At 38.9% G+C, this 21,351-nt stretch overlaps 1 protein-coding gene and 1 non-coding gene across 3 annotated transcripts; one reads left to right on the top strand and one right to left on the bottom strand.

The window, feature by feature from the left end:
- Positions 1-1,278: 1,278 nt before the first annotated feature.
- On the top strand, positions 1,279-8,096 carry LOC106165136 (solute carrier family 68 member 1). 2 transcript variants are annotated; one of them, XM_013543237.2, is made up of 5 exons: positions 1,279-1,397; positions 3,060-3,955; positions 4,396-4,550; positions 5,137-5,220; positions 5,390-8,096. In XM_013543237.2, the coding sequence occupies exons 2-5, from the start codon at positions 3,068-3,070 to the stop codon at positions 5,676-5,678; spliced, it is 1,416 nt and encodes a 471-aa protein (XP_013398691.2). In that variant the 5' UTR covers positions 1,279-1,397; positions 3,060-3,067; the 3' UTR covers positions 5,679-8,096. The 2 variants fall into 2 exon arrangements, with proteins under 2 accessions (XP_013398691.2, XP_086861324.1); XM_087005198.1 differs by lacking the exon at positions 1,279-1,397 and adding an exon at positions 2,267-2,324.
- On the bottom strand, positions 4,676-4,748 carry Trnat-ugu (transfer RNA threonine (anticodon UGU)). Its single transcript has one exon. It is a non-coding gene; the product is annotated as a tRNA-Thr (tRNA).
- Positions 8,097-21,351: the final 13,255 nt, after the last annotated feature.

Here is a 21,351-nt window from a genome sequence, read left to right as displayed (position 1 = left end):
AGATTGTATACAAAATATGTTAAATATTTTATTTTACAAAATTACAGGTACCATTCGATTTTCAAATAATATTTTTCACTCTTTTGATTAAGCCGCTCTCTATGATTGGAGATCCGTAATTCATTCGACATGCTCCTTGCAGATCAGTCGAGTATGCATCACTTTTCTTTAAACAATTGAGCCGTTAGCAGTGTTATTGCCCCCTGTGTGTGGCTTTATTTTTTGCACGTGGTGGAAATGGAAGGCTTTGTGCTTGGCTTACCACCCCTTAGTAAAATACCTCAAGGGCAGAAAAATACAATTTGACGAAATTGGAAGTTCGAATTATGTGCGGCACTCTTACATGTAGTAGGCCATGCCGAGGAATTATGGGCTAATCCCATTAAAATATCCAACAGCAACACACAGGCCATAGTAAACCAACACATGAAGCAGGCCTACAGTGAGGAATGGGAAGGGATGATAAAGGCAGTAGATAGTAGTAAAAAACTTAGAACATATGTAGGCTTCAAAAACAGATTCTCATGTGAGAATTACACTACTATTATGAATAAGAGTCTAAGAGCCACCTTCTGTAAAATAAGATTAAGTGCACATACCCTACAGGTGGAGCGGGGGAGATTTACCCGACCTAAGACACCGCTGGAGCAGAGGTTATGTAAATTGTGCGATCTTCAGAGAATAGAAGATGAATTTCATCTAGTTAGGGAATGCCCAGTATATACAGAGCAGCGGAACCAAATGAGTACTAAGCTAGAGTCTTTTGTATCATTTGAAGGGTTTAGTGAAAAAGAAATATTCAACTTTCTAATGGGGTCTGTTGAGATGGACATTATATATGTTGTAGTACAATATTTAGGTAGCTGTTTAAAACTTAGGGATAAGTTGCTCACTATCCAGAACACTAGTTAACATAATCCCTGTGTGTCATTAGCAAAGTCGGGATGGATGGATAGTATGGGTTAACGAAATGCTACACACAAAAAAACTACTGTAGCTGGATATATAACCTATATAATTATTTATTTATTTCTCATTGTAATTGTGCGTCATTATTGCTAGTAGTGTTATGGTGCCTTGTTATAGTTGGATGTCGGTCAGTAAAATATCCTTTCTTAGGTGTAAGTTTAATTCGTATGTTCCATGTAGTGTTTTGTTTTTTTTTTTTTTTTTTTTTTTTTTTTTTTTTTTTAATCTATTATATCTAGTATTGTATTTCTGTGACCATTTTATATTTGCTTGTACGCTATCAATGATCTGTACCTTGTATGTTAAGGTTCTTTATGATCAATAAACATGCAACTTTAATTCAATTGGAAGTGTTGGGATCGAGGTTCCGAGGCGCCACGTAATTCGTTGCAGTGGAGACGAAAATACCCTCCGACGTTGAGCACATTGTAAGTAAAAATGATCATTTGCATCAAACTAAAGAGATTTTTACATCTCTTTCTAGTTTGAAGTGAATGCTATTTCTATTTATATTATTTAACTGTTTGTATTGCGCCACCCTCATGCCTTACAAACAGATAATTGAATGGGTTTGCGAACTCAAGCTTCAGGTTTGTGAATTCAAATGCCGAGATAAATGACCCAAGCCATGAATTAAGAATCCCAAAGTACCATGTGAAACTATGGTCCACAAGCCGCAAATCTGCTTTTCTACCCATTTAGTATGTTCATTATTGTGCTGGATATTGTTGAGAGTGCATTGCTGCCGTATTAATTAATATGCATTACAGGCAGTAGAATATACAAATACATAAGATTGGTTTGTTTTGAGAATTTTTACATACTGTACATTTATTTTTCTTAAGATAACTATAAATACATGAAAGATTTTTAACCACTTTAATGTCCCTGGACGTAAATGTCAAAAATCTCCAAAGACGTAGAAAGGGGAAAAATATCACATATCTTCAGCCATATTGAAAGTAGTCATATATGAATAAGGCCTGAGACCAATTATTAGTGTGGTCCATCGCTATGCTTGTGGCTATTAATTTTAAGTTGGGGTACTTAAATTGCGGCACAGTGTCATTAATTCAGGTATTTGCACTCCCAAATCAAAGGCTCTTGATGCAATTATCATATTTATGAGCCCTGACTTTGTCTCAGCTACAGTAAGTACCTAAAGCAGGCAAGGCCTCATTCCACTCTGTTTCAAAGTCCCAAGGCTACAAATACCCATGTCTTGGTAGTATATATAATTTCCTTTTATAAATTCCTTTTGTATTGGTTCAAACACCAGTTTGTCTTTTTGTTCCAGCTGTGTAGAAACTACTTCTACATAAAGAGTTTGTAACACTGTATCTACATAGCTGCTAGTTAGTAACTGAGAAAAATAAGGGTATTGTTGGATATAAAAGACCAGGATACAATCCCTTTATATAAATTAAAACAAATGAAATAATTAAAAAGTAAAAAAAGTTTGCCAGTCAACTTGAAGCTTCTACATGATAATTTGTGAACCACCCATTGGATGTTTGATTTTGATTTTCTGTCTTTTAAAGTGACTCAGATTTAAATTCCCAGGGAATATCTGCTGGTTTGTTTAGGTTGTATAAGATAGAACAGTCTGTGATCAGGGTGATTAGTTATATTAATGGACAACTGTTTGCATTTCAGCCCGTAAAGGCATGGTAGTCTCATTATTCCAGATGTTCTAAGTAGATCCATTCCCACAGGGCCCTACAGTGTGATTAGAATTTTTGTACATATTTTAGTAGATATCATGGAGAAAGTCCACACTAGTCATGGTTGGCAGAAAACAGAAATTAACTTTAGCAGGAATAATCACTGGTTGTCTGGCATGTTAACTGTTCTAAGCATGAACAGCCCTGGAATAACTGAGAACAAATCCTGTTAGCTGGAAAAGTGCACTTAGTTGAAAACTCCAAGCACTGTGTCTAAACTTACACTGGATGGCATCCTTTTTTCATCCTGTCATACAGTCACATTTAAGAGTAAAAAATAATAATACTTTGTGCTGACAGGCTGATCATACCATGTCAGGTATGGTTTAAATCAATAAATCAATAATGTTATGATTTTTGTTTCAGAAGTTGTAATGATGGTTAGGATTCACTGGCCCTCAGTGGCCTATGCCACCACCAGTGTGGGAGCCACTATGATGAATGAGGTCTTCATGTTCTACTACGTCAAGTTCTTCCTCAACTTGTATCACATTTCCGAAGAGTGGTTCAATGTTGCACAGGTCATCTTCATGATATGGAACGCCATCAATGACCCTTTGTTTGGGTATTGTCAAGACAATTCAAACTTGGCGTGTGTGAGGAAGAGACGTCACGCTGTGCTCTATGGCGGACCTTTCTTTGCACTTTCATTCCTGGTGCCCTGGTTTCCCTGGGGGAACTATCAGCCTGGAATTTCCAGCTGGCTTTGTGGGCTCCACCTGGTGGTAGCGCTATGTTTTTATGATGCCATGTTTACTTTTGTGCTGCTTGCTCAGTGTTGTATTTTCACAGAAATGTCAGGCAAGCACCAGGACAGGCTGAGACTGATCAAGTATGCACAGTTAGCAGCATTTGCTGGTTCAGGCAGTGTTTTCTTCGCAAATTTGTTTTCTGATAATTTGAAGAAAATAGGAGAATTTCAGTGTTATACTATGTTAATTGCTATGATAGCCTTCCTGTGTATGTCTTATACTGGAATTTATGCAGATACAGAATATGACTTGAAACCTAATTCTCTTGACAGTCAGAACAGAACAGATCAGGCTGCAAGATCTTCTAAGTATTCCATGTTGCAGCTGACATGGCAACTGCTGAGACAGAGGAACTTTATCTGTTTTGTTTTAATGAACTTTTGTCAAGTATTACACAGAACATTTTTGTTGAACTTTACTGCCATTATCACTGATATGATGGTACCACAGGAAATATTGCCCAGTGTTTACAGAAGTGTTTTCTATGGATTTGTGACTGTGATACCTATGGTAAGCTTTATACTATTTTGAGTTTTTCTTTTCACTATAGTTACTGAAGCATTTTTTAAGTAGGTATGTAAAAAATTTGACCCCCCCCCCAAAAAAAAGTGATATAAATTGGTCGAATATAAACTTTATTTCTCTAAATCAAAGTTATGCTATTCCTAGTAAAAATCCATTTTCTGTATGTTATATATGAGATTTCTGAAAAATCTTTTTGCTAGCTATTAGAAATATTTATATTTCAACAGTATTTTCCTTCTACAGTATATATATTTGATTTCTTTTTTTGTATAAGATTTATTTAAAAAAAGAAGCAAAAATGTAAATGATAAAAAAAGGGAAATTTACTAGTAGATGTGAGTTCACTTAATTATGATCACCTCAGTGAAACTTAATTTTCCTAAAAGTGGCATTTTCTATAACACTAGTATTAATCACTATTTCAGATGCTGGTGCTATTGGGATCTCCTTTGGTGGCCAGGTTTGGTTCATATCAAATTTTCAGGAGCTCTTTTGTGGTGAAAATATTTTCATCTCTTTTCATGTTGTTTTGGGGCAAAGACCACCTCTATCTACTGATGGTTTTCCTCATAACAGACAGGTATGTACTTTTAGACATTCATTTCAGCTTGGCTTATTTAAAAAATATTCAGAAGCATAATACTTCTATGCATAAGTGGTAGCTTATATATCTGTAGCGATTTGGGGTGAGTGCAGAAAAATCACCGACCAGACCAGGAATCGAACCCGGGACCTCTCGCTAACAGGGCGAGTGCTCTACCAACTGAGCTATCCGGCCGGTTCTACCTGCCCCTGGCATTACACTCCTCCCCCCCAAGTGCCGAAAGACGCGAGCCCTATCTCGCAACACCGCTGCCACCATTGTAGCGATTTGGGGTGAGTGCAGAAAAATCACCGACCAGACCAGGAATGGAACCTGGGACCTCTCGCTAACAGGGCGAGTGCTCTACCAACTGAGCTATCCGGCCGGTTCTACCTGCCCCTGGCACTACATATCGAAAAAAATGACATCAGTACTAAAAAAACATTTCATTTTTAGCACAGACATATCTTGAATGTCAGTAAAGAAGATCATACTATTAAACAAGTATGAAATTAATTCAAAAATTAAAACACAGAAAACTTGGAGATTATTATTTCACATTTGTGTTTTGTTTGCCTTGCAGTAGTGTAACCAGTGCCACATCCTCCTTGATGAACATGCCTATGTCAGATATTGTGGATGAAGACTCCAAACTGTATAATCGAGAGTAAGTAACTTGAAGGCTGGCCTAGCTTATTCCTTTTGTGGTTGTGGCACAGATAAGATTTTATTACACCCTGGACTTAAATGTTATGTCTACAATATTCTTCCTAGACATAAGTTTCATCTCCACACTGTCCATTCACATGGTAAAATGTCCTTGCTATCCATTCCAGGCACCCAATATCTTCCATGGTCTATGGTACAAATGCTCTTGTGATCAAGCCTGCCATATCTCTTGCCCCAATGTTAGCAGTGGCCATACTCAATAGGAATGGGTATGCGGAATACAAGCTTGGCAAACTACATTCCGGAATAGACCAACTCCAGAGCAGCATGTTCTACCTGCTGTGTTTAATTCCACTTACACTAGGTGTTCTACAGTATGCAGTTTGGAGCAAGTATACTCTTAGAGATAGTCATGAAGTCATTCCACATTATTATGAACAGGAGTGTACCATTTAGTCACGGTACAAATTTATTAATTAATCTCATTTACCTTTTTGTTGCCTTCACCACTAATACTGATGGAGCATGAAACTAGGGCATATGATGCCATATAAGAATCTCATTTATTTTAAAAATCTTATGTACTGAAACAATAATGGTAATTATAAATGAGTGACTGCAGTTTTTGCTTTTATAGGACTTAATAACTGTTCACAGACAAGCAAATTTTGGTTAGTGATTACATTAGGAGCATGAACATTAGGGCAATACAATTTGAAATGGTGGCTTAAACAGTATCAAATATTGTAAGCTATGATAACTCATCACTTTATAACACCAATTATCATTTATCTCAAACAAATCTTGTGGAATGGATTTTTATTAGCTAAAACTTTATAATGTGCAGAGAACTTAAGTTCTATAATAAGATATCAATTAACACAGAAGAAACATAGAATTATCAGACATATATTTTTGCTATGAGATTATATATTCAGTTTACAGTGTAGTGAATTAAGTTTCTTTTTATGTAGCTTGGGTTAGTATAATTGTTGAGAAATTATCATATGCTAAAGAAACTGAGATTATGCTTTATATTTATTCCTGCCATTTGATGTTATCTGTTTTCATATTATATGCAGTTTGTGATATTTTCAATTTCGCATTATATTTTTGTAAATTACTCTGCTTTACAGGTTTAAAAGGAAAGTAGTTATTTCTATATCAACAGATTTAATGATTTAGTATTCAGTGATAAAGAGTTTATAACCACTTTCAGACAGATTATGGGGACCATATTGTGTTTATAATCTCTGAATATAAATGTATAAATTTTCAACTACTCACGTTTTACCTATGCATGCCCTGAACTAGGGTTGAGTATAATTCCCTTTGAGAGTGTCTAATCAGAAGCATTTCTGCCTCTTTCACATCACATACCTCTTGAACTGGATGGCATTTGTTGTTTGCCTGTACTATTGCTGGGGTAGTTCTTCAGTAAATTTCTGACTCCACCACCTTTCCCTGGAGGGTTTTACAATTGCTAATTTACAGACAGGGCAGGACTGTCAAATTGATTTTCTGTAACTTGAGTGGTTTTCTATTCTTAAACCATAATAGCTATCACACTGACTTTTTCCGTTCTTTCTTTTAATGGTGGTAAAATTGGTTGATGTGCTGGAACACCTGGCTCAAACACATCCCAAGCCCAAGGGTGTGAGACACTGCAGGTGAATGCAGGCATGGTGTGTATGTTGTCTCTCCCTAAGTTGTTAGTGTATATTCTTCAAGAGTTAACTTGATTACCCACGACTGTGTTTAAAAAGCCAATTCTACTTCATATGTGTTTATGCTTTACACTGCCTGTTATTGAAGCTTTGGAATATAGTTCATTGCCAGGTCAGAATATCAGTTCTGATCTTCATACGGTTGTTGGTCAGAAGTTTGCATTTTGTATTAGTAGCAAAAAGGTGTGTCCTGATGGAAGATGGCTTGTAAGGATTGCTCAAGAATTGTTTGAATAATGCTGTGACAGCTAGATCAGGCTCATCTTCCTCCCTCATCAATTTTTCTTAATCATTCTGTATTATTTACATAAATAAGTCTTCTGCACTCATTCTTCTGCTTTTATTGCACTCAAATGAATTTTTCTGTTGCATCACTTAGTAACAAGTGCTGGCTGCAGGTAACATACTGATTTGCCATATGGGAACATAGTTCATTTTCTACAAATCAGAATAACTTAAGTCTTTGCATTGCACACTCTACATGGATTCTGTGTTTAGCAATATTTTTTATTTATCTGTAATGGTTAAACCTTTTATCCTTGTCATAGTTGCACTTTCTGATGAAAGGGGGCACGTTTAGAGTAGCTCTGTATGAGAGCAGGAAGTCCTGAATTTGAAATTCATGGTCAACCATGACCTTATCTCCATTCTGCAGGTTAGCCAAAAATCTACTTCTCTGTAATCTACCTGGCAGATATGCCTCCAAAAAGTTCAGAAACAAAAATGACAGGAAAATTCTCATGAGATTCTTGTAGGAATTGTGGCTCTTGTAAGTGGTAGACTGGCCAGTAGGGTTTCCAGGGTGGATGGTGAAATAATGGCACTGATAAATATTTGATCTGCTTTCATAGGAATTATCTTGTGGTCTACATCTGTGTATTGTAATAACCAGCTGGTTAGTTATTTGGGTACTTAGATTTCCTTTTACCAATGACACAACTGAGACAGGCAGGTGTAGTTTTCTTTCTCTACGTGGTTTATTTAACTGACTGTAAAACTCGGGTCTCTGCTCTCTCTATATATGTCCCCCCCCCCCCTCTCTGTGGCTCTGTACCCTCTTTTATACCTGATCCTTATTTGCATTCCAAACTAACTTCTTTCTGCCATGCTTAAATACATTTGAATAAATTAAACTTAATTTTACTCACTATTTGTTCAGTATTTTGTTGGAATTCTAATTAAAGAGGCTCAATTTTGCAGTAAATCCTCCTGGTGTTCTTGGCGAGGACAGCTTCCAGTGTGCTGTTTAAATCTTGAGTAAGCTGTCTATTGATCAAATTGGGGAAATAGATGTCGGGTGAGGATCTGCCCACGGGCGCAGTCTTCTGAAGGCCTGTAAATAAGACGGAGAAAGGACATCAGCAGCACAATTGTCTTGCTAGGTGCTAGCAGCATACTTGGGATTTTTCTAAAACCTGACATGTCCATAGACGTTGAAATGTGTGCTGTCTGCGCATACCATGGCAGATGTGGCTTCATAGCTGCCCTTCATTTTCCAGAATTTTATATTGGTGGTTTGCAAAGACCATTGTAAATACATGTTAGCTAGCTTGATTGTCTCTTATCCGTGCACGTCTGTACGGCTGCACTGCAGTCTAGTGAGTGTCTTCGGAAAAGCGCGAGTAATGCCTCTTCTCTCATCCTCTTCAGGTGATTCAAACTCGTTGCGTGATTGGCTAATATTGCCAGAAGTTTCAATGCATGATATGTTATTTATGGAGGCAGCTGTAGGAAGCGACTCTGATAAAATCCTAGCTTGATAAATCAGATTTATGGGTAAGCAATAATCTTTATCACTAGCTAAGACTTTATATTTATAATGCTCACCATCTTATATTTATAGCTCAGCGCAGAGGTGTGTGTCCTGATGGATGATGGTCTGAACCTTTCACTCAGGTATTGCGCAAATAGGGCTGTGACTGCTAGATCCAAAGGTAGTGCTCTCAGTCCAGTTTTTTGTTGGAATTCTAATAAAAGAGGCTCAATTTTGCAGTAAATCCTCCTGGTGTTCTTGGCGAGGTCAGCTTCCAGTGTGCTGTTGAAATCTTGAGTAAGCTGTCTATTGACCAAGCTGGGGAAATAGATGTAGGATGAGGATCTGCCCGCCGGTGCAGTCTAAATTAGACCGAGAAAGGACATCAGCAGCACAATTGTCCACGCCAGGTATATGTGGGTGGTGCAAAAGTTAATGTTGTTCTTTTAAACAATGTAAGATGAGTTTTCTGAGTAGCAGCATAACAGGATGGTCCTTTTCATTTGTGAAGAATTTGAATCGAGGCTAGTTGTTTTTTCTTTGGTAGGGTGTGGGGTTTCTGGGTGCTGACCGGAAGAGCGACAGGGGGTGGTATCTGCCACAAAGCAGGCATTTGTCTAAGAATCTGCACCTAGAGTATGAGCATTTTCCTTTGTTGAAATTTTTGCATGTTTCTTAGGGCTGGGGATGAAAATTCTCTATTTTAGGTGACCCTAAAGAGTGGCCTTAAGGAACTGGATTCTCTTCCCATTTTATTGTCTCACTGGCCCTTTTGAGACTGAATTTCTCATCGTATGTTTTTCTAGTTTACTACTTTGCTGGGGAAGAGGGTAATAACTCTGTGAGCATAGATAGAAAGAGAGATGGCCTGAGAGGGAAATTTTTGAAGGTAAATGGTAGTAAAAATTTGCCATGCTGCACATCAAAGGGGGAGCCTCTTACATCATTTCCACCCACTTGAAAGAGAATGAGGTTCATGTGTTGGACTTAATTGAGGAAGTCAACACTGGACAGGAAGTGGTCCAATCGGGGCCCCACTTTTGCCATAGAAGCGGACATTGAACGCTGCTGAGTGGAGGTTTGGGGGGGGGGATTCATGTTCTAATCTTCAAACAAGACTAATAGGGCCAGAAGGGCTTCCGTGGGAAAGCGCTGTAGGTAAATAGTAAGTCCTCCCTTTCCCCTCTCAAAATGACTGGTATCAGTCATTTTGGACTTAAAGACAGTTATACACACTTTTTATACCATATTCACACTTAAAACATAAGTTGTACAATGATAGTGTTTAACTATATGAGAAATAATTATAATGGTAGGTTCTTTTTTTTATTACTTCTGTTGCTATGTACCGTGTGTATTCTATATTAAAACATTGTTTGTTATATATATCTTTTTTTTTTAAATTTCCTCCTAGTTTGATCCTTCTGTGTCAGCCAAAGGAGCTAAATTTGTCTTTGCTGACATTTTAAAATTTTTTGCCTCCAAATTTTCTAATAATTTTATTGCTTTTGTTTCAACTATAACAGCATGAATATTAAAAGATTCTGTAAAATGTAATTGTATGGGTTTTAACGAAATTTTCCCAATTTTTCGTATTATGCCTGGCAAAATAAAATTGTTTCCATGGACAGAACACCCATTTTCTACATCAATTAGATATGTGCCAAAGGTGATTTGTATTAAAGTTTCTGGTGATTTTATACATCTAGTTTACAATCTTTCTCCCCATGTCTTGATGAAGAATTTTCCAGAGTCAATTTCTGTGTCCAAACTATAACTTGAGTCCTTTGAGTAATTTCAACAACACACAAATTTCTGTGTTTGGGATCTCTTATAAGCTCTTTCACAAATCTGTCCAGTTCTAAATATTGGTCCCCGAGTTACATGCTATTGGATTTTTACCAAGACATTGTGTGGGATTGAAAATATCACCAGTTTTAGGATGCAACCCAATTTTTGAAGCTGGTAATGCCAATTTTGCGCTATAACCTGGTTTCGTGTGCGGGGATTTAAATGTCCTAACATTATAAAGAAAATATGTTTCTTTGTTGACAAGGGGGAGTTTTATGCAGTAAATAAGGGTATCTTTATCAAAAAGAGAAAACACTGGTGTATTCTCGTTGTACCATTCTTTATTTACCATATTGAGATGTTCCAACATTAGTTCCTTTTTTGCTTTATACAAGTCTGAGATGTAGTAGTTCCGCCTGCTGTGCCGAAGGGGGGATTGGTTCATCTGCTGGCTCTACTCACAGTGGAGGTGCCATTTGCAGTTGTTGCTGTTGTTCAGTACTGGTGTTAAGTGTAGTTGCCTCTACACGCTGCTGAGGAGGTACTGCTGGCTGGCTGGTCTCTCCCTCTCTCTATGTGGCCATTGCTGATCTGGGGGATACTCTGCGCATATTTTTGCTCAGGTTCTCCACCAGTATGAGGGTCTAACTTCTCTAGGTATATTCTTCAAATGAAAAACACAGAGAGTAACTGGAGAGACCTTTATTGCCACAGATCTGACCTCCTCTTGAGTCTACTACATCTACTGTTAATGTCAAGATTCAGAGGGGTTTATATACTCTGATACTGCTTCTAAATATGTAAGACTACTTGGCCTTTGCATCATTACTGTTGCCCAAACTGAGGGTTGTATCCCATTTAATATTGCTGTCATTATATGCTGATCAGGTAATTTAACCTTCCTCCCTATTCTTATAATTTACGCCACAAAGTTCCTGATTTTGTCGTCACCCTGGAACTGAATTTAGAAAAGGCAGAGCTTTCTGTTGCCTAGTTTGCAAAGATTTGACATGCTCTATTACCTTATTAAGCTGTTCGTTTGTTGCTACTCCAAACAGACTATTTGACTGCCCTCTTCCGCCCTTCCGCCTATGTCCTCTTTTAAATGTAACATTACCATAATTTACTTGAAATATCTCTCTTTTGCAGGGCTCTCAATTCTTAACATGTTTGGCAGTATAAACGCATACCTTCATCTGTCACCCTATCAGTGATCTAATGTTTTCTCTTCATATCGCCTAACACAATTATATCCAAAGCTAGACTCTAAGGGGAGAGTTGGCAAATGAATCAACATAGTGTGCAGTCAATTCTTAAACTTAAATACCCCTATTTCCATATTATCTATTCTAAATGCCTGACAGGCTTCCCCTTTGAATTGCTAGAAGACCTCTCTGCTGGCATTCTTAGTTTCAGTCCAGTTTAAGCTGATAAGGTGCCTGTTAGTGTTTTGCTGTCCCCTAACTATATGGTATTCGGCAAGTCTTGAGTGTATACCCTAAGGATAAGGGGTTCCGCATCCCCTGGGATGTGGAAGGTTCTGTTAGCTTTTTATTCTTGTAATTTTCTGTTGTATGATGTGAGATTTTCATAGGGTGATTGTGTGAAATTTTCTATTTGGGTGTTAAGTCGTAAGTCCCACTATACACTTTTTTTTTTTGTCTTTATGTTGGCACACTGTGTGGCACCATGAAGTACAGATATTGCACTGGATCCATTTGTGGTAATCCATTTTTACAAAATGGTATATCACAAAAGGTTTCCTTGCTTTTCCTGAAATCCCGCAATAGCCGATCCTTAACATAAGCCCTAAAAGGTATCTAGGCAGATGGACTGTTTAACCAAAGTCAAACCTGCTCCCTTAAGGACTGTTTCTGCATTCTGGAATTTCATAAAAGCAAATATGTTACAAAGTTGCAAGCAAGTCTGGTTTTCAAAGATGCCCAGACAATCATGATTAGATTGTAGCTCTAGCCAAAGAGTCAGGGGGAATAAGGTCTTTTAGATTAACAAATTCATCATCCCAAATTTTCGATCTTAATTTGTGGTTTACATGGTGGTCGATTGAAGTTATGGGAATTTTATTACCTTGCTCCGGAATCCGGAAATTGGGGTGGGGCATACGTGAAGTCAGGTTGTGGCGTCTGATGTGCAAAATTTTGGTGGGACATTTGGTAAGGGGCGATGTATTGAGGGGGAAAAGGTTGGGGAGCATGGAATTGGATTGAGAGTAGGGGGATGGGTTGACGAGGAGACCCATGGCAGGGTTGGGAGGATAGGTTGGGCTAGTGAGGACCGAGGCTCATGGAGAATTGTCAGCAGTCATCACCATAATGTCATAGGGGTTATACTCTGTATTTAGAATCTGAGATATTTTTTTATAAGCATCTGATCTCCATCTGCCTAAAAGTCTGATTTGTGTTTCTGACATGCCGAGACTGGCTGTGAGTGTTGCTTCTCCTATCCTAAAGCTATGGCTTGTGATATTTAGGTGCAAAAGTTTTGCCGCCTTGACACAGTGCTCTAGGTATCTGTTGAAAGCCTACTTGGCACAGCGCTTCAGGTATCTGTTGAAATTCTGGCAACATTTGTGCAGGTATCTGCATTTGCCTTTATTGTAGTTTTAGCAGGTTTCTTGGGGACGAAAATTATCTAATTTTGGTGAACCTAAGGAGTGCCCATAAATGACTGGGTCTTTTTCCTCCCATTTTACTGACTCGCTGGCTCGTTTGAGGCAGAACTTTTCATCATAAGTCCTCCAGCTTACAACTTTACTACTAAAAAGGGTAATAACCCTATGTGCAAAATAGAAAGGGGGATGGCATGGGAGGCTTCTCTCAAGGCCCTGTTCACATCCCTGACGTAGTTGTTGTACCTGTCCTGGTCTGTCTTTGTTGGGAGGTATCCACAGCTTGGTGCCAATCTAAAGAGAAGCTGTCCTCAGAAAATCATAGCTTTGGAGTTGATTTCCTGTATTATCAGGATCAGAAGGGTTGCCTTGTCCAATATCTTCTGTACATCAAATGGGGAGCCTCTTACATTGTTGCCACCCACTTGGAGAAGGATGAGGTCCGAGTGTTTTGTTTTTTCCAGAAAGTCACTGCTGGACAGAAAGTGGTCCAGCTGGGCCCCACTTTTGCCATAAAAATGGATGTTAAATGTGGCTTGGTCAAGGTTGAGGTTGTGGGGGGACTAATGTTCTAATCTCTTAATTAGGCTATGGCCAGCTATCATGATGGTCATAGTGGTGAGAATAGGAGGCATGCAACAATCTAAAATATAATACACTAGGGTAGAGCCAAAGCTTCACCAGCCTTAATTTATAAATTCAGTTTATTTGAAAAGTAAAATTATTTGCTAGGTTTAATAATTATGTTTTTATATTGGGCATTAACTGGAGTCACCCATTTTTGAGCCTTCACTTATATTGTGCGTGCACCCCTATTGTTCAACATTTCTACAAACATTTTTTTCATTGGGTTTTATACTTTCTCGCTAGCACTCTCTCTGTGTGGCTTGTTTATTGAGAGGAGAAACTTCAGCGGTCAGGACCCTTAGTTTTGTTTTATCAGGATCTGAAGTAGTGGAATCTTTTTATTGTTCAAAATAAGCTCAGTTATGCTAAGTTTTGCTTTTGCTCTTTGTTTAGAAGTTGACGAATATTAACAATCTCTTCAGGTACAATTTTGGCCCCTACAGTTTGGAGGATATGAGAATCCAATGGTGTAGCAAGGAGGTTGAGGTGTTTACCTATTATTCCGCTGGTGGCCATCAATCCAGTTCCCAGGCCCACGACCATGGTGCACTTTTAAGCCCCCTTCAATTTGGAGGATGTATGCTCCCGATTTTGAAATACACATATGTACACACTGCAACAACAGCAATATAAAATAACATCAGTCAAACAGTGTACATATAATGGTCTTACCATGTGAAACAAATGTTTTATAAGTTACCTGTCAAATGGCAAGCATCATATTGCTATTTTTGTTCCTGTTGTGCCTTTCTGATATTTCTTAATGCTGTCTCCCCCACTGTTTTGTTCATCGTCTCTACTCTAGTTTCTATTTCTTTCTGACACTCAGATACAGTTGGCATATTTATGCCACTGGGCCCTGGCATGCCTTCGTCAGACTTTTCTCCATCACTAAGACACAAGTCTGTTGGGAGCACAGCTGTTTTCTCATGGGTTCCCAACTGCATATCGTAAGTCCATCTTTCAGTGGAGTAATATCTCCCGTACTCGCAGTCAGGGCTACCATAAGGAGTAGTATAGCAAGACTAACTCCATAGCCTCATTTAGCTTTGTAAAATATTGATGAAATGAGTCAAGTTCTTGGAATATACTTTTTTTTTTCTCTCTGAAGAGCAGCTTACAAATTTCTAAGTGTTAACTTCAATACTGAAGTCACTGCTCTCATGAATTGCTGGTCCTCTGTTTTAGTGGAATATAAAATGGATCCATATAATTGTGTTCTATGAATATGCAAGAGTTCAGAATATGCAAGCTTGTCCATTGCAGTATATTGTTCAGTCCTAAGTATATACCGTTATTTCAAGTACATTTAGATATGCATGAACACGTCCAGTGTGGCATAGTTCATTCTGGTAGTAGTGGTTCCAAACCGTTCCTTTAAAGTATAGCCATGGATTTTGAAGTTATGGTGACCAGCACATCCTGGATGGTGTTGTACGCTAGTGGTGACAAGGGGAGGTGTCTGTATATTGGAGTTAGGTCAGCCATTGTAAGGAATGCTATTTAAGGACATTCTGTACTTGCACGTTCCAGTTCCAGTCAGATGGGATAGAGCACTGGGTCACCAACCTCTGGTAGGGTAAAGGTTTGGCCATTATGCCTGTGAGTTTAAACAATATGGTCAGGAGGAAGCTGACCTCACAAACATAATATTGGGTTGCATCCAAGGATAAACAGTAGGTGTGGGAGCCATTGCTCCAACAATGGGATGGTTTCTATAAGCAACCTTGGTGTAGTCCGTTGGTAATACCTGCAAGGTGCTCGCCTGAAGCTTGGGAAAAGGATGTTGTTTTGCCCATATTTTGTGATTTCCTGCACTTGATGGGTGACTCTATGGGAAACTTACTTAACCCTGCACAGTACGTCCAGTTTTTTCTGGTGGGGTCACTTCCATTTTCCTGCATTACATCCGTGCATTTCAAGCATCTTCTGTTCTCCATTTTTCCTGCATTAAGTTTCTCTACTGTCCATCTTCCTGGTGCGCTTGTAGCATTGTTTTTGTCAAACAGTTGCTGAAGAGAATTCGGGTTCATCTCTGTAGACCTCTAAAAAATGTCCTGGCGAGCTCGCCAATTGTTAAGTACCAACTTCGTTTGCTACTGTAAGATTATATCTGTCTTGGTCCTCTCTAGTCGGCAAGTACCCTCAGCTGGGGGAGGATCTGTATAGCAGTTGGCCCCAGAAGATTGTGATGTAGGGAAAGCGCTCCAGAATCCTAAGGTTCAGTGTTGCGATCTTGTCCATCATCTTTGGTGGGTCAAATGGTGATCCCCTCACGTCGTTTCCTCTGACTTGGAACAGAAGCACATCAGTCATCCTTAGGGTGTGGAAAAAGTCCTCACTCTGAAGAAAGTGTTCGATGCGAGTCCCTCTCTTTTCATAAAAGATGACATGGTACTGTGAAGGGTCCAGGTTGAGGTTGGGCGGGGAATCGTGTTCTAAACTTTTGATAAGACTATGCCCAGCTATGACAATTCTCATGTTGAAAGAGGCTAAGGAGTACACTAAGGTGTCTGAAAGAAATAGACTAGGATATAGGCATGCAATATCTATATGACTAATTATCTAGAGAACAGCAATATCACAGCATTTTTTTTTTTTTTGTGCTTGTGTGTGTGTGCATGCATCGTGCATGCACGCTTGGGCGCCTATAAGTGCTGGCATGGTTGTAAGATAACAGGTGTCTGTTGATATGAGTTAAGAAAGGCTAAGCATGCAGCTAATTTCCTGGCAAAATAAACCTTAGGCCATAAAGACTAACTATGTTTGACCATAAAGACTGTGATCTTAGAGACCTTGATGCCTCCAAGCCGCTAAGTGACCATCCGCCATGTGTTGTTAATTATCTGTTACGTAAGCGTAGAACGCTGGCGCCATGTTTGCTTCGTGTTATGCATAAGATATGCGAGTTTCAAAGCAGCGTATGTGGTGAATACAATGGGTACTGGTTTCCGTATCTCGAGTGTGCAAGTATTAAACAGCAATAACCTAACTTAGTGTCGGTGTGTTGGAACTAAGAGATGTATCGGCGTCAAAATTGAACTAAGCTTGATTATTGAGGAACGTTTGCCATATTGGATGACTAAATTATGAAGCCGAGTATATGAACCTCCTTTAGCTAAGCGAAAATAACCAACCTGACTGATGTTTACGTCAAAAGGCCATAAAGTCCTGTCGGCACAACTTTAAAAGGGATCCCTGTCACAAAAGGAGGTGACGTAGGAAATACTGCGGGAAAAATTCCCTTGTGCGTACCTCGCTGGATAAAGTTTTGAAAACGCGGCATATACAGCACGCTGTTTTCTACTACGCGTATAGTGTAATAGCTAATCTAGTCTGCAGAAAGTGCCGAGGGGATTTTAGCGGCCCAAAAATAAATCAAGGATTTGTCTCTTACCCTTACTTGGTGTTCTGGTACACTGGTCAAATTGGCAATTGTTGGTTGTATGCGTCTAGTCAGCTTTGTGGCAGGCTAGCAAGTGATATCCAGGGTATCGCCTCAATTAAACCTCGCTCTCTTTGGTCACGTGGTATTAAACTCGCGACGCGATTTGTTACATTGCTATGACTTATGATGTAATATTGTTTACAACGGTAGCTGCAGGAAGCGACTCAGCAGTGACCCCTTATCTTGATAAATCCGATTATGAACAGGCAATAATCTTTATTTAAGTTTTCTTTGAATATTATTTTAATTATTCTTGGATATTCTTAACAGTTATAAAATACCCAAAGTGGTATTTTACAAAAAGGTATTTCTGCTGCTGGGGAGACACTGGCTGGCACTGTCGTCTCCTTTTACTGGCCTTCATATATATGGACTTTCTAATCTGTTTTGTTAAACATGGGGCTTGTCAACGGGCGAGGCTGCGCGGGGGTGGTTACTGTTGCTGCTGTGCTGGGGACTGACAGCTGTGGGTTCCCCAGAGTGCTTGGGACTAGGTTGGATCCTGTGGCTGGGTGGGTGAAGTAGAGTCTGCTGGGTCCGGGTGTCATCGCGGAGGTAGCTACTGTTGCTGCTGGGTTGCAAGTTGACGGCCGAGGGTTCCCCGGAGTGCTTGGAACCAGGCTGGATGCTGGGGTTGGGTGCGTGACATAGGGGGTGCTGGGTCCAGGTGCCATTGCCCAAAACACTGCTTCTCCCAGTGATGGCAGACCTGGAGGCTGTTCCCAAAGTGGTATTTTACAAAAAGGTATTTCTGCTGCTAGGCAGACACTGGCTGGCACTGTTGTCTCCTTTTACTGGCCTTCATATATATGGACTTTCTAATCTGTTTTGTTGTGATATGGACTGTCAGTCTATCTTTGAATTTTTTGAATGGTTGGAGCATCTAATTCTTTTAGTTTTTCTTTGCATGCCTTAGCTTTAACTTGGAATATTTCTTATAAGCCCCCTGTTGGGCAGTGTAGTCATGCTGAGTGCTCCATGCACCAGGGATGTTCCTTCTCCCAGGCAGCCTAAAAGGACCGCTGCCTACTTAATTTACAGTCCCTCTTCAAATGTGTTTGGAAAATAATGCTTAATAATATGCGGAATAACTTATCCTCATTCCCACCATAGAGATTTGTCCCTGTATTTAATCGCACCATTAATCAAAAATCAAAAGTAAAGTGGCAATGCATATTGCTTTAATGTTACACAAACATAAACCAAGTACTGTCTTTACAAAGGATATTATTTGCTTTAATCAACTGGGGAAATATAAGTGCAATTTTACATATGCTTTCTTGCGACTAAACACAAGCAAAACTTGGTGTAGACAAGTGGCAGCAAGACATAGTTGCCACCAGATTTCAGTTCTCCAAAAAGGGTGGAGGTAGAAATGTTACATAAAATTTGATTGGTTTGGACATGTAGGGATTCCCCCTATGATCCAATGGCAGGTTTCTTGTACACTTCATAACTCTCTGTACTTTTAACCACTGCAACCGCATGATGGGGACTAGGACTGATAGTAGGGTGTTGGGGTGAAAATACAGAAAAGCTCATGACACACATATTAGATTTTCTAGATATAGTGGTTCCATCACCACAGAATTTAACCTTGAAACTTGGCCTACTACCACATGCAATATCAGGATTGTCAGCCAGATAGGATTTGATGACAAAAGTAAGCTCAGATTTAACATCTGTCTCATCCCCATCATGTGGTCCTGGAGTGTTTTGCACGTGACAAATCACATTCCTCTCCTTACGTATTTGTTTGACGGGGGTTGTTATCGTCAATATTTAATTTGTATTCTTTTTCACGGATATGTGCTAAGATGCTTCTGTATATGTCAGCTGAAGTGCTGGTATCAAAGGAATGGTAGTCCTTATAACATAAGTCTGACTGGACAATTCTGGGAATGCAAGTCCTAGGGCATACTGTAAAGTTTACACCTTACAATGCACAACGGAACGCAAGATTATCAAGCCCGGCTGCACAGTGTTGAGTTGGCGCGGTCTTCTTCAGTAACAAAACGATCACTTGAGTAAATACACTTTTATTCCTACATCAGTCTTGTCTTGGCTATAAAGTTCAGTAACCAGTGGTACTACAATAGTGCTGCTAAATCAGAGAGCTTAAATACAATAATATAGAATGAATAAATGAGTACTGGCTAAGGGAAAATCCCTGCTTTATATATCCTTAAGTTAGTAATTTAAAAGAACTTATCTTCTACCATTGTCACGCCAAGCTATTAACGTGACAAATGTACCGAGGTTGGAACCCCAGGCCGGACTCATCCGAGCCCTGGACACTGGGAGGGGAAGACTGGGTTAGGTCACTTAAAGGGTTATTTCTGTGCCGTCCTCTCATTAGCGTCATGGTTGATTGGTGGTCAAGGTTCATTTATCAGCTAAATGATTTTCTAATTAGTGCCTAAAGCAGGTACTTGTCTAAAGGGCTGAATAAATGAAAATCATTAAAAATTTAATTTTGCCGAAAAGGAAATGGTCTTTCTTAATGATTTGGTCAACACACACTTGAATGAATAACTAATGTGGTTTTCTAGATTACCGAAAATGTTGCGTAATGTTTCAGATCAAGGAGGCACATACTTTACAATACGTTGCTAGGAATGGAAGTCCTAGGACATTATTAGGATTCCATGTCCATCTTTCCTAATGCTGTTCCCATATAAACTCTTTAAAGCTTACTTCTGTACTTGAATCTATGTAGAAAAGAGAACAAGTTTTATATTAAAAAAAAAAACATCCCTACAGAGAATATAAAGATAATTTACATGATCCAGTAAAAAAAAGGGATTTTGCTTATGAAATGGGAGAATTTAGAATTGCCAATGGCCCTTTAAAATAATGGGCCACTTTTGCAAACATGGGTCAATGAGAAAATGTAGAAAAATATTCTATTCACACAAACACCCGAATTATATGAAACAATCGAATACTGTGTCCCGACTTCTTGAAGGAAACTGTCGCATTGACTTCTGGGGAGGATTCTAACACAAGACTATTTTAGATTTTAAAGTATTGTAAAGTATGTGCCTCCTTGATCTGAAACAAGACTGTCTTAAAGTTGACTTCTTTATTCTCCTTTTATTGTACTTCTCAGTGGTTGCTGTCTCTCTCTCTCTCTCTCTGCTATCTCTATATGTATGTCTCTACTGCTATATCTCTCTCTTGCCACCTTACAAATCACTGTCAACTACCGCTAACTTAAACTCTGTTGGTTAGTATCTAAGTTAAGAACACACCCATCCAGAAGTAGGGGTCCCCCCAGGGTCCCCATACTTCCTGACAGGAAGCGTCTTATCTATTCTATTCTATCCAATCTACTGTACATCCCCTTTCCTGTCTACCGTCCCCGTACTGTCTACATCTATGTTTCATCTATGTAAATGTGAATTGCACTAGTTCTCTATCTATTGCACAAGATTTAATTATATTTGAAAAAGTAAAAATCTATCACTATGATATGACCCTCCACCTCTTTTTAATTGGTCCTCCAATTTAAGTATAAAAATCTATCACGGATCCTTAAGTGAAATTAAATTGTACAGTATATCATATGTATATATATCAATGTGTATAAAAAGCTTGTACATGTCAATATAATATTGAGGAAATTCTATTAGTTCATATATTATATATGTCCTTGTGTTTTCAAGTCCAATATGCTTTAGCCTGTACTCATTAGGCTCATTACATGTACATACATAAGTCTTTTTAATAAATTCATAATATGTATAGTAATTGTCAGTTCCTTGGAACAAACCCTGTATGGTGAAACGTGCTAGTGTCCGCTGTCTGTGCCACGGTCAGCAGTGGGAAACCATCACTTTTCAAAGATCTATTCTCATGAAATCATGGCAGCAAGTTATTCAATAGGCAAGAAAAATGTTTAGGTATGGAAGATGGCAAAAGTGAGAGCATTGGTGCATGCATGATTGCAGGTCTAAACTGTCTATGTAAAAAGTTTGATCTGGCTTGTTTGTAGCAAAGTATTGTGGTATGTCAATTTTAAAAATGTGTACTTTGAGTTGTGCTGTTGATGACGGGGACTGGAAATGATTTTGCAGAATAAACAGTAAATGGTTGGACAAAGGGAGTCAGTGGAATTGGCAGGGTGATCAAAATCTTGTTTCTGTGTTTGC

This window comes from Lingula anatina, chromosome 2 (genome assembly GCF_051362555.1).
Source record: "Lingula anatina isolate TDL-2025a chromosome 2, LinAna3.0, whole genome shotgun sequence".
NCBI classification, from domain to species: Eukaryota; Metazoa; Brachiopoda; class Lingulata; order Lingulida; family Lingulidae; genus Lingula; species Lingula anatina.
This window is presented reverse-complemented; position numbering and strand designations above follow the sequence as displayed.

Coding starts and splice junctions, on each gene's coding strand:
- LOC106165136 (XM_013543237.2), top strand. CDS start 3,068: ATGATGGTTAGGATTCACTGGCCCTCAGTGGCCTATGCCACCACCAGT. Junction 4,551..5,136: donor GTTTTCCTCATAACAGACAG/GTATGTACTTTT, acceptor TTTGCCTTGCAG/TAGTGTAACCAGTGCCACAT. Junction 5,221..5,389: donor TCCAAACTGTATAATCGAGA/GTAAGTAACTTG, acceptor TATCCATTCCAG/GCACCCAATATCTTCCATGG.